The 12,548-nt window shown below is 46.2% G+C and overlaps 1 protein-coding gene across 1 annotated transcript; it reads left to right on the top strand.

Moving 5' to 3' along the window:
* Positions 1-10,875: 10,875 nt before the first annotated feature.
* LOC110198869 (uncharacterized) lies at positions 10,876-11,627 on the top strand. Its single transcript, XM_078156735.1, is given in 2 exon segments — positions 10,876-11,500; positions 11,503-11,627. Coding segments are annotated over 2 exon segments (750 nt in total).
* The last annotated feature ends 921 nt before the right edge of the window (positions 11,628-12,548 follow it).

The raw sequence follows: 12,548 nt of genomic DNA on the forward strand, positions 1-12,548 counted from the left end.
TAAAAAAATCTAATCAAGTGGGTTAAATGGATCCAAGTAAGTGGATTAGTCTGATCTAGAAAATGTACTGAGAAAGGAGGAGGCAGACAAGGGTAAATTACATTACAGGAAAAGACAAAAATCCTATTACAGCAGAGGGAAAGAAGGGAGGGGATGAGCATTGTTTGAACCTTACTCTCATCAGATTTGGCTCAAGAAGGGCATAACATAATCAGTTAGGTATAGAAATCTAACTTGCCCTATAGGCAGTAGGAGGGAAAAGGGGAAAAGAAAAGGAGGGGAGAAGAAGGGAGGGAAGAAGCAGTAAGGGTAAAGGGAAGAAAAGAAAGGGATAATAAAGGGAGGAGGGACTGAAGGAGGCAGTGGTCAAAAGCAAAACACTAGTGAAGGGGGAAAGGAAAAGGAGAAAGAAAAGAAAGGGGGAAAGGATGGAGAAAAAGACACAGATAGTAATCATAACTGTGAATGTGAATGGGATGAACTCTCCCATAAAATGGAAACGGATGCAGAATGGATTAAAAACCATAATCCTACAATATGTTGTTTACAGGAAACACATTTGAAAAAGAGTGACACATACAGGGTAAAGGTAAAAGGCTGGAGCAGAATATATTATGCTTCAGCTGAAGTAAAAAAAGCAGGGTTAGCAATCCTGATCTCAGACAAAGCAAAAGCAAAAATAGATCTAATCAAAAGAGATAAGGAAGGAAACTACATCCTGCTAAAAGGCACCATAGACAATGAAGTAATATCATTACTAAACATATATGCACCAAATGGTATAGCATCCAAATTCTTAGAGGAGAAGTTCAGGGAGTTACAGGAAGAAATAGACAGCAAAACTATACTAGTGGGGGACCTGAACCTCCCCCTCTCTGCACTAGATAAATCTAACCACAAAATAAACAAGAAAGAAGTTAAGGAGGTGAATAGAACATTAGAAAAGTTAGGTATGATAGACCTCTGGAGAAAACTGAATGGGGATAGAAAGGAATATACTTTTTTCTCATCAGTACATGGCACATACACAAAAATTGACCATGTACTAGGGTATAAAAACCTCACAATCCAATGCAGAAAGGCAGAAATATTAAATGCATCCTTTTCAGATCATGATGCAATAAAAATTATATGTAATAAAGGGCCATGGAAAGATAGACTAAAAAATAATTGGAAACTAAATAATCTAATCCTAAAAATGATTGGGTCAAACAACAAATCATAGAAACAATCAATAATTTCATTCAAGAGAATGACAATAATGAGACAACATACCAAAACTTATGGGATGCAGTGAAAGCAGTTCTTAGGGAAGTTTTATATCTCTAAATGCTTACATAAATAAAATAGAAAAAGAGAGATTAATGAATTGGGCATACAACTAAAAAAACTAGAAAAAGAACAAATTAAAAATCCTCAACTAAACACCAAATTAGAAATATTGAAAACCAAAGGAAAAATTAATAAAATTGAAATTAAGAAAACATATTGAACTAATAAATAAAACTAAGAGCTGGTTTTATGAAAAAACCAATAAAATAGATAAACCTTTGGTTAATTTAATTTAAAAAAAAGAAAGAAAAACCAAATTACTAGTATCAAGAATGAAAAGGGTGAAGCTACCACCAAGGAAGAGGAAATTAAAACAATAATTAGGAATTATTTTGCCCAACTATATGCCAACAAATTTGACAATCTTAGTGAAATGGATACATATTTACAAAAATATAAATTGCCCAGATTAACCAAAGAGGAAGTAAAATACTTAAATAACCCCATCTCAGAAAAAGAAATTGAACAAGCCATTGATGAACTCCCTAGGAAAAAATCTCCAGGGCCAGATGGATTTACATGCGAATTCTATCAAACATTTAAAGAACAATTAATTCCAATACTATATAGACTATTTGGGAAAATAGGTGAAGAAGGAGTCTTACCAAATTCTTTTTATGATACAAATATGGTGTTGATACCTAAACCAGGAAGAGTCAAAATAGAAAAGAAAATTATAGACCAATTTCTCTAATGAATATAGATGCAAAAATTTTAAACAAAATATTAGCAAATAGATTGCAGCAACTTATCACAAGAATAATACACTATGACCAGGTAGGATTTATACCAGGAATGCAGGGTTGGTTCAATATTAGGAAAACTATCAGCATCATTGAGCATATCAACAACAAAACCAACAGAAACCACATGATCATCTCAATAGATGCAGAAAAAGCTTTTGAAAGAATACAGCATCCATTCCCATTAAAAACACTAGAAAGCATAGGTATAAATGGAGTCTTCCTTAAAATAATAAATAGCATCTATCTAAAACCTTCAGCAAGCATTATATGTAATGGACAGCTAGAAGCATTTCCAATAAGATCAGGGTGAAACAAGGATGTCCATTATCACCACTGTTATTCAATATTGTACTGGAAACTTAGCTTTAGCAATAAGAGAAGAAAAAGAAATTGAAGGCATTAGAATAGGCAAAGAAGAAGCAAAGCTATCACTCTTTGCAGATGACATGATGATATAATTAGAGAATCCTAGAGAATCAAGAAAAAAACTACTTGAAATAAAAACAACTTTAGCAAAGTTGCAGGCTATAAAATAAACCCACATAAATCATCAGCATTTCTATATATTACCAACAAAGCCCAACAGCAAGAGATAGAAAGAGAAATCCCATTTAAACTTACTGTAGACATTATAAAATATTTAGGAGTCTACCTCCCAAAACAAACCCAGGAACTCTATGAACACAATTACAAAACACTTTTCACACAAATAAAATCAGATCTAAATAATTGGAAAAACATCAGTTGCTCATGGGTAGGCCAGCTAATATAATAAAAATGACAATCCTACCTAAGCTAATTTACTTATTCAGTGCCATACCAATCAAACTACCAAAAAATTATTTTATAGAGTTAGAAAAAAATAAACAAGATTCATTTGGAAAAACAAAAGGTCCAGAATATCAAAGGAACTAATGAAAAGAAATGCAGGGGAAGGTGGCCTAGCAATTAGATCTTAAATTGTATATAAAGCAGCATCATCAAAATGCTTGGTACTGGCTAAGAAATAGAGTGGTGGATCAGTGAATAGGTTAAATATGCAAGACACATAGTCAATGATATAGTAATCTATTATTTGATAAACCCAAAGACCCCAGCTTCTGGGATAAGAACCCACTCTTTGAAAAAAACTGCTGGGAAAACTGGAAAAGAGTATGGCAGAAACTAGGATATCAAAATCTCACCATATACCAAAATAAAGTCAAAATGACTTTCATGACTTAGACATAAAGGCTGATACTATAAGCAAACTGGGAGACAAGGAATAGTTTACCTATCAGATCTATGGAGAACAGAAGAATTCATACCAAACAGGATATAGAAACATTACAAAAAGCAAAACAGACAATTTTCATTACAATAAATTGAAAAGATTTGCACAAACAAAGCCAATGCAACTAAGATTAGAAGGAAGGTAGAAAATTGGGAAAGAATTTTTACAACCAGTCTCTCTGATAAGGGCCTCATTCCTAAAATATAGAGAGAATTAAGTCAAATTTGTAAGAATACAAGCCATTCCCCAATTGATAAATGGTCAAAGGATATGAACAGACAGTTCTCAGATGAAGAAATTAAAGCCACCTACAATCATATGAAGAAAATGCTCTAAATCACTATTGATTAAAGAAATACAAATCTAAACAACTCTGAGGTACCACATCACACCTATCAGATTGGCCAACATTACAAAACAGGCAAATGATAAATGTTGGAGAAGATGTGGGAAAATTGGAACACTAATGCATTGTTGGTGGAGTTGTGAAATGATCCAACCATTTTGGAGAGCAATTTGGAACTATGCCCAAAGAGCTATAAAAATGGGCATACCATTTGACCCAGCAATAGCACTTCTAGGGCTATATCCGAAAGAGATCATACAAATGGGAAAAGGACCCACATGTACAAAAATATTCATAGCAGCTCTTTTTGTGATGGCAAAGAATTGGAAATTGAGAGCATGCCCATCCATTGGGGAATGGCTGAGCAAGTTATGGTATATGAATGTAAACAATACTATTGTGCTATAAGAAATGATGAACAGGCTAACTTCAGAAAAACCTGGAAAGACTTGCATGGTCTGATGCTGAGTGAAGTGAGCAGAACCAAGAGAACATTTTACACAATAACAGCCACATTGTGCAATGACTAATATTGATAAACTTAACCCTTCCCAGCAATACAAGGATCTAAGAAATCTTCAGAGGTGTCATGATGGAAAATGCTATCCACAACCAAAGAAAGAACTATTGAAGTTGAATTGCTATTTTTTTGCTCTTCTGTTAAGTTTTGTTTCCTCTTTTTGATGGTTCCTCTAATTGGTTCTAATTCTTATCTACAACATCACTAATGTGAAAATATGTTTAATAGGAATGTAAATGTATAGCCTATATCAGATTGTGCACCATCTTGGGGAGGGTGGTGGGGAGGAAGGGGGAGTAAAATTTTGAACTCAAAAGCATATGGAAATGATAATTGATAAATCAAAATAAATTAATTTAAAAAAGAATTTTTAAAAAAGGAATATACGTAAAGGGGTGGATATAAGTTGACTTTGATGTAATGATAAAAAAAATACATCTAATCAAGTGAGTTAAATGGACCCGAGTAAGTGGACTAGTCTGATCTAACAAACTGTACTAAGAAAGGAGGAGGAATACAAGGGTAAATTGCATTACAGGAAAAGACAAAAACCTATTACAACAGATGGAAAGAAGGAAGGGGAATGAGCATTGTCTGAACCCTACTCTCATCAGATTTGGCTCAAGAAGGGAATAACAAAATCAGTTAGGTATAGAAATCTAACTTGCCCTATGGGCAGTAGGAGGGAAAAACACACACACACACACACACACACACACACACACACAAAAAGAACAAGGACACCTTCACGTGAACACACGTGTACCTTCACACACAGACTTGGCCCCTGCCCCTCTCTTCATGGTGACTTCCACTTTTCCTGCCAGGGAGGAGGACTCTTTCTTCAGAAAGACACAGTGTCCTTAACAATGGCATGGACAGTGCTCCTGTCACCTAGCCCAGGGAGGGGGCACTGGGTGTCTTTGTTCAGGGCCACATGTTTAATGAGGTTGCCAAGCTTCTGTCCCCCAGATGAAGGGAAGAGACCCAAACTGGGAGGAAGTCGGACCTTGGGAGGAGGGTCTTGCCACGCAGTTCTTAGGGAGGACTTGACAAGTGTCTGCATGGATGTGGAGGGACAGACAAAAGAAAGATGAGACTTGTTGACCTTCTTCAGCAAGAGAAGAACAAGGAGGAAGACAGAGAAATGGGAGAGATGCTGATGCTTCTGTGAGGAAATCCTGGCAAAGGGATCAGGGCCACACTCCATTGGGATGCAGGAATCACTGCAGCCCCAGAAGCCCTGAGGGACATCTGGGAAGTCCAGAGCCCATGGAGCCCAAGAGCACTTGGAGAGGTGGCCCCCCACAAGCATGCAGGAAACCCTACGGTCTGCCTGGGATTCTGCCGGGGTGGAAGAGCTATGGACAAAGGTGACACAGTGACTGTCTTCAGGGAGCCTGTGTCCTACCAGAGGACACAGGATGAAGATGGACAAGCAAATAGCAGGTCATTTCAGAGGGACAGGGGGTACTGGAATCTGCAGGGATCAGGAGAGGCTCCATGTGGGAGGTGACACAGGAGCTCAACCTCACAGGAAGCTGGGGGCACTGGGAGGCAGAGGGGTGGTGGAGGGAGAGTCTTCCGGACCTGGGGTCCAGTCTGGGAAAAGGCACTGTGGTGGGAGATGGCAATGCATCTTCTTCCAGAGGCCCCGACACCTCATGAGCACAGGGGCCAGTGCTGGGTCCTGGACTCTCTTTGCCTTGGGCTCTCCAAGCCTAGAAGTTGGACTTTTTAATTTAGGGCCGGGGGAGGAGACAATCATGCCCCTGGTGCCAGCTCTCCCTCCTGAAGGAATGCGGTGTTTGTACCAGGAGCAAACAAGTGACCACTATATTCTCTTAGCCCACAGGACACACAGGCCCAGGGATCATGGGTCAGTCCACTCCTCAGCAGTTCTGAAACCTCCCTGTGACTCATTAGGACCAGGTCCAAACCCCTTAGCCTGGAAGTTCACACTCCACTTCCCTTGTTACTGAATAAAGGGTTAGGAAATATTTGGGTCTGGATGGTCTTGCAGAGACCAAGAATCCCCCATGAGCCCAGGAAGGTGAGGGCTTCCTGCTTTAAGGACTCTCCCAAAGGCTTGGCTCTGGCTTTGAAGGAAGGAAGAGGATTCAGTCAGTAGGCTGACATAATTAAAGAAGGGGGACGGTGGCCTCTAAGAAGACCCACGTTATGCTCAAACCCCCAAGGAAAACTTCTGGGTGTCAAAGAAACACTGGGCAAGGACCTGTACAGAAGCTTCATGAGTTGTTTGGGAATGGGAAGGGTGGGAAAAACAAGAGAGAAAGGAAACAGCTACTCTGTTGCTGTGGCATGCGCACACACACACAAACACAAACATGCGCAAACCCACAAAGACACACAAACCCACAAAAACAAACACACACTCACAAACATACACACAAATATATACAGAAACACACACACAAATACACAGCACACACACACACACACACACACACACACACACACACTGCAGAGGGGTATAAAAGCCTTGGTCAGGGGGAAGGAGCTGTCCAAAGCCATCCCTTCTCCTCTGCTCCTCTCCCAAGATCCCTTTCAACCCAGACACCATGTGTCACACCAGCTGTTCCACTGGCTGCCAGCCAGCCTGCTCCGTGCCTGTCTGCTGCAAGCCCATCTGCTGTGTGCGTCCCTGCTGCCGCCCAGCCTCCTGTGTGGCCCTGCTCTGCCGCCCAGCGGGCACCGTGGTGACCGGCTGCCAGGCACTCTGTGGAGCTGGCAGCGGCTCCCCCTCATGCTGTGTGTCCAGCCCCTGCCAGTCCACCTGCTGCCAGGCTGGTCCCTGTCAGACCACCTGCTCCCAGGATAGCCCTTGCCTGTCCACCTGCTGCACACCAGTCTGCTACAAACCTGCTATCTGTGTACCCATATGCTACAAGACTGTGACCTATGCTATCCCCTCCTGCTGCCAGCCAGCCTCCTGCACCTCCCTGCTATGTGGACCCTCCTGCATCCCCTCCTGCTGCTGAGCATGCACTGTCCCAGTTCAGTTGAGAGGAGCCTGGAGCATCCACTTCTCAGATCACCGAGGTCAGGGCCCTCACTCACACCCCACAGGCTGGTGAGAAGCTATGGTTCTGCTGTGACTCACAACCCATGACACCCAGGCTAGGTCACTGATGTCAGAAACCAGCTGGACCTCATCATGCCCCATGGACTCCATTGTGGCACAGAGCCACCATTCCCACAGGGACCCTTCCAGAGCTCCCTCAAGGGGAGGTCCCGGGACACCAGGGTCTGGCTTTCCACAACCTCCCTCCTGCCTCATGGTGACTCCAGCTTCACCTGCCCCAGTGAAACCACAAAAAACAAGCATGTAATAAATTTAAAAGGAGACATGCCTAAAAATCACTGAGTGCCTCTGTTCTCTGAATGGTGCAGAGGGGGTGGGTTCATAGAGGGCAAGGAAGGAGTTTGCCACCACTTTCTGTGGGAGATGTCATAGCCCAAGAGAGGCCTGTAAGGGATTTGGCTAATGGACACTTAAGGATTTCTTGAGCTTTGGAGCCCCCTGTTTGGAGGGCAGGAGGCAGAGTCAGACTCCTGCCAGAGCCTGCCTTTGGAGAGGGCAGACACTGGGCTCTCAGCTCCCCCAGCCTTCAACCTGCTGCTCTGACAAGCTTCACTCCCACAGAACAAGACCCCACCACACCAACGGCCCCCACTTTTCACTCCTCCCGCCCCATTTTTATTCTCCTCCAATTAGATTGCAAGCTTCTTAAGGACAGGGACTGTCTTTTATTCATTAGTTATTTCCCCAGTGCTTGGCACACAGTAAATGCTTAATAAATGTGGACTGGATGGGCAGGACGTTTCCCTGAGTGGACACTGCCTTGTGTGCCAGATAATTAGAAAGGACAACCAGCTTTTACAGGGGGCAAGTTTACAGCCCTCCTGTGGTTTGTGGGAGAGAATCCAGGTCATTTCTCAGGGGGGTTCTTAGAGTAATACATTGATGCATTCAGAGCCAGAGAGAAGAGAAGTGTAAGAGAGTCCTGAAGATCACAATCAGGAGAGCAGAGAGGGGCCCTGGGCATCTGAGAGCCTGTCCCTGTGTGTGTGTGTGTGTGTGTGTGTGTGTGTGTGTGTGTGTGTGCGTGCGCATGCACGTGTGTGTGTGTGTGTGTGTGCTTCTGTGTCTCTGTGTTTGTGTGTATATTTCAGAGTGTGTGTGTGTGTGTGTGTGTGTGTGTGTGTGTGTGCATGCATGGATGTGTGTGTTTGTGGAGAGTGGGGGCTGTTGCTCCAGGGGACGCCAGCTGCCAGGAGATTCCCACTGGTTGTTGTCCTTCCTTCTCAAGAAGGACCAGAATGCCATCACTCTGTTAGGGTCAATTATAGTGTGTCCGAATGTGGCTGATCAGACCAAACAATTTTGGAAGGCTCTAGAAGAGGTTGGGCACAAGTAGTCCATGTGAACATTGGGGAGGATTCTCTAAATTTGCACACCTTGCATTTCCTTTGAGTTACTTCAATTCTGCTTTCTCAGAGCACAGCACCTTTGATGAGGACATGCCATGTTGGCCAGTCCTGTGCCAGTGTCTCCCACGTCACACAATCAGTTCTAAAGTTCTTCAGAGACACCTTGGGGGTGTCCTCATACTGTTTCTTCTCACCGCCATGTGAGTGCCTGCCTTGTGTGAGTTCTCCATAAAATAGTCGTTTTGGCACTCAAACATTTTGCATTTGAACAACATGGCCAGATGAAACCACACACGAGCACCTGGTGGCTGGATCTAGACCTCTACTTCTCTAGGGCAGGCTCCCCACCTCCACTGCCCATTCTTCCCAAATGCCCCACAGCCCTCCAAGCAAAGCCCCAACCACCCCCCTCCAAAATCAACTCTGGCTTCAGAGCCTGAAGCAAACTGCAGACCAGCAGCAGAATCCCAAACCATCAGCATTCCCTGCTCCCATGCTGTGCTTCAGAAGGACCCTGGAGACAGTCACCTGGCCAGGATAAACAACTTGTCTTCTCTGATCTCAGCTGGGAGCCCCTTGATGGGAGGCAATGTCCTGGCTGATCTCTGGTCACCACCCCTTCTCCCAACCACGGCTGCTCCAAACCTTCTCCTCTAGCCAAGCATCCTCCAGCAGCCCCAGCTCCTCCCTCTGAGGAGAAGACCTTGCCTCCTCTTTGACACAGAAAACAGAGGCTGTGCCTTGGGGCTCTCTCTTTCCCTCCTCTGCTACCCCCAGACATCCACTACAGCATCCACTCTCTAGTCCCTGGGCCTGGGGAGACCGAGAATAGGAAGCTCTGCTTTCCTGGGACAATTGTTCTACCTCTGGCTGTGACCCCAGCTCCTGCCTCTTCTAGGTGGTTCGCTGTTAATTCGAGTTCTTTGTCTCTCTGTCTCTGTCTCTCTCTTTTCTCCCTCCCCATCTCTCTCCATTTCCCCCTCCCATCTTCATTATCTGTCAATGTGTCTCTGTCTCTCTCTTCTCCTGTTTCTCCCTGTGTAAAGCACTGTGTCTCCTCTATTTTGATATTTCTCTGTCTCTGTTTTTGTCTTTGTCTCTGCCTTTCTCTGTCTCTATGTGTATATTTGTATTTCTCTGTGTCTCAGTCTCTCCATTTCTCTTTCTCTGCCTCTTCCTCTGTCTCTGTCTCACACGTGCACACATTCTTTCCAGTTTACCTCTCTACAACCATACTAGACTTGGTCACTGCCTAGCCATATTTTTATTCACATTGTTAGGTATTTCCCAATATATTTTAATCTGGTTCTGCCACCCTTGATGCCGTTGGGAGCCATGTGTTTGGCGCCTCCACTCTGGACGCTGCCCCAGGGAAGAGCTGAATACCCAGGTCTGATCAGGTCACTTTATGCCCAAGTATCTGCCATCAAACAGAATACAAATGATTATGCCGTTGGCCATTCACAGCCCTGCCCAAGCTCTCCACTTGCTCTCCTGATGTCTTGGACAACACTCCTTTGTGTCAATATTACATTGGGCCAGACGGGCCTGCTGGTCTCCCAACACAAAACTCCCTGTCTACCCAAGCTGCTGGGAAGGCTCAGAATGCCCCTCCCCCATCTTCCCATCCACCTCCAGACATTCCCAGCTTGGACCCTGTACAAGAAGCCTGCCTGATCATGCCTATCAATGCGTTCCCATCCGAACTTAGCCCCCCAGGAGCTTGTCTCTGCTCAAGGGACCCTGAGCCCACCAGCTTTCCCTTCTGTCACTGGATGCTCAGGACTTAGCCCTGTGTCAGGCCAACAGAAGGGGCTTCATAGATGTTTCCTAAAGGGTGCAAATGGAAAGCAAATTGAGGATGTTTATGGGTTGCTGGCCATCCCCTGGACAATATCACCATCACTTAATGATGGGCTCTGAGGGAAGCAGCCAGCCATAAACAACAACAAGGAAGAAGGCTCAATCTCCCCTTGGGACATCCTCCTGAAGCAGGGATATAAAAGCCCACCAGGATACACCACCTTCACACACAGCCCCACAGCTACACTCACACACACACACACACACACTCACACAGACCCACACCCACAAGCACAATCCCAGTGAGGCTCAAGTACTCCCTGCACCAGGCACTCAGCCCCTCACTGACACCCCTCTCACACTCTTTGCTGCCCCAGGCACCCAACACAGCTGCTCCACCATGGCAGAAACCTGCTTTTCTGGGCCCTGTGGTCCCATGTCCTCAGCTGTCTCCGTCTGCTCCAGTGACGTGAGCTGTGACAGCAACGTCTGCCTGCCCGGTTCGTGCACAGGCTCCTCCTGGCAGCTGGACGACTGCCCCGAGAGCTGTTGTGAACCCAGCTGCTGTGGCCCCTCCTGCTGCCCAAACCCCTGCTGCACGCCAACCTCCTGCCTGACCCTGCTGTGCCGCCCAGTCTGCTGTGTGCCCGCCACCTGCCAGACAGCCTGTGAACCCAGCCCCTGCCAGTCTGTCTGCACCTCCTCCTGCTCACCATCAGGTTGCCAGCAGTCCTGCTGCCAAGACCCTAGCTGCTCTGTCTCCCCCTGCTCAGTGCAGTCCTGCTACTGTGTCCCTCTGTGCTGCAAGCCCAGCTGCTGCATCGCCCTGCCTGTGTGCTGCAAGCCCAGATGCTGTGTGACCACAGCCTGTTGTCCAGCCTCCTCCTGCTGCCAGCCTAGCTGCTGCCACCCTGCCTCCTCTGTGTCCCTCATCTGCAGGCCCGTGTGCAGCCCAGCTGCCTGCTGTGTGCCTCTCTCCTGCAGGCCCTCCTGCTGCACCACTACATCCTCCTACTCTTGCTGCTGCGCCCCTCCTGCTGTCCAACCTCCACCAGCTGCCGCCCTGCCTCCTCTGTCTCCCTCATCTGCCGGCCCACCTGCTGCAAGGCCGCCTGCTGCACTGCCACCTGTGGCCAAAAATCCTGCTGCTGACCACAGGGCACTTATTGCTCTCACCCCCTCCCCAACTTCTGTCAGCCTCCTGGCTCCAGCCTCAAACATCAGCCTGAACACCTGGGCAGCAACATCTCCAGAGGCATTCAGGTTACCAAGCTACTCCTGAGCACTTCACCCACCCCAGGTGCAGCCAGGGTCTCCCATGCATCTCCTCCTATGGTGACCCCCACCATGGCTTCTGCTTCCACATGCACCTAGCTCAGCATGCAACAACCCAGGACTGCCTGAAGCTCCCAGGGCCTCTCTAGGCTCAAAATGTGCAGGGTATAACTCCGTGCAGGGATCCACCTTGTAATAAACTGCATCACCTCACCTGCCAGGCCCACCTTGTCCTCATCCTTATCCTGGGCCCACAATACAGAGTAAGGGGAGGAGGCACAAACACCACACAAGACTTCCTGGGGAGGCCAGAAGGTTCCACGAGATAGCGATTGACTGACCACCACACCATGTATACAACCCACTGTGGTCATGATCAGCCATGCTCTGACACATCCCTCCCCATCACACACTGTATGATATTCACACCCATCAGCCTCACCCCTTGGATACTATTCTCTTGCCTTAGATCTCCTCCCCTGACCTCACTGTGTCTAGCTCAGGGCATGACTCCCAATACCTTCTGACCCAGCCTCTCCTCTGGAGCTCAATGTGAGTGCAACCACTGCACCAGCTAACTGGGGTGATGAGCACAGCCAGAAAGCATTCTCTTCCCTTGGATGCCTCCTTACTCCTCCTGGCTCAGAGCCAGAACACCCAGGCCCTCATGCAAGAGTGGCCATGCTGCAGGGCCTGACTCACACCAAGCAGTCATGGCACATGGGAGCGCTCCTAGAGAGCTGCCCCTTGCAGGCAGTCTCTGCATGCCCAGCCTCTGAGCAGCCTCTATGACCCTCT

Source organism: Phascolarctos cinereus, unplaced genomic scaffold (assembly GCF_003287225.1).
Source record: "Phascolarctos cinereus isolate Bilbo 61053 unplaced genomic scaffold, phaCin_HiC Scaffold_5;HRSCAF=322, whole genome shotgun sequence".
Classification (NCBI taxonomy): Eukaryota; Metazoa; Chordata; class Mammalia; order Diprotodontia; family Phascolarctidae; genus Phascolarctos; species Phascolarctos cinereus.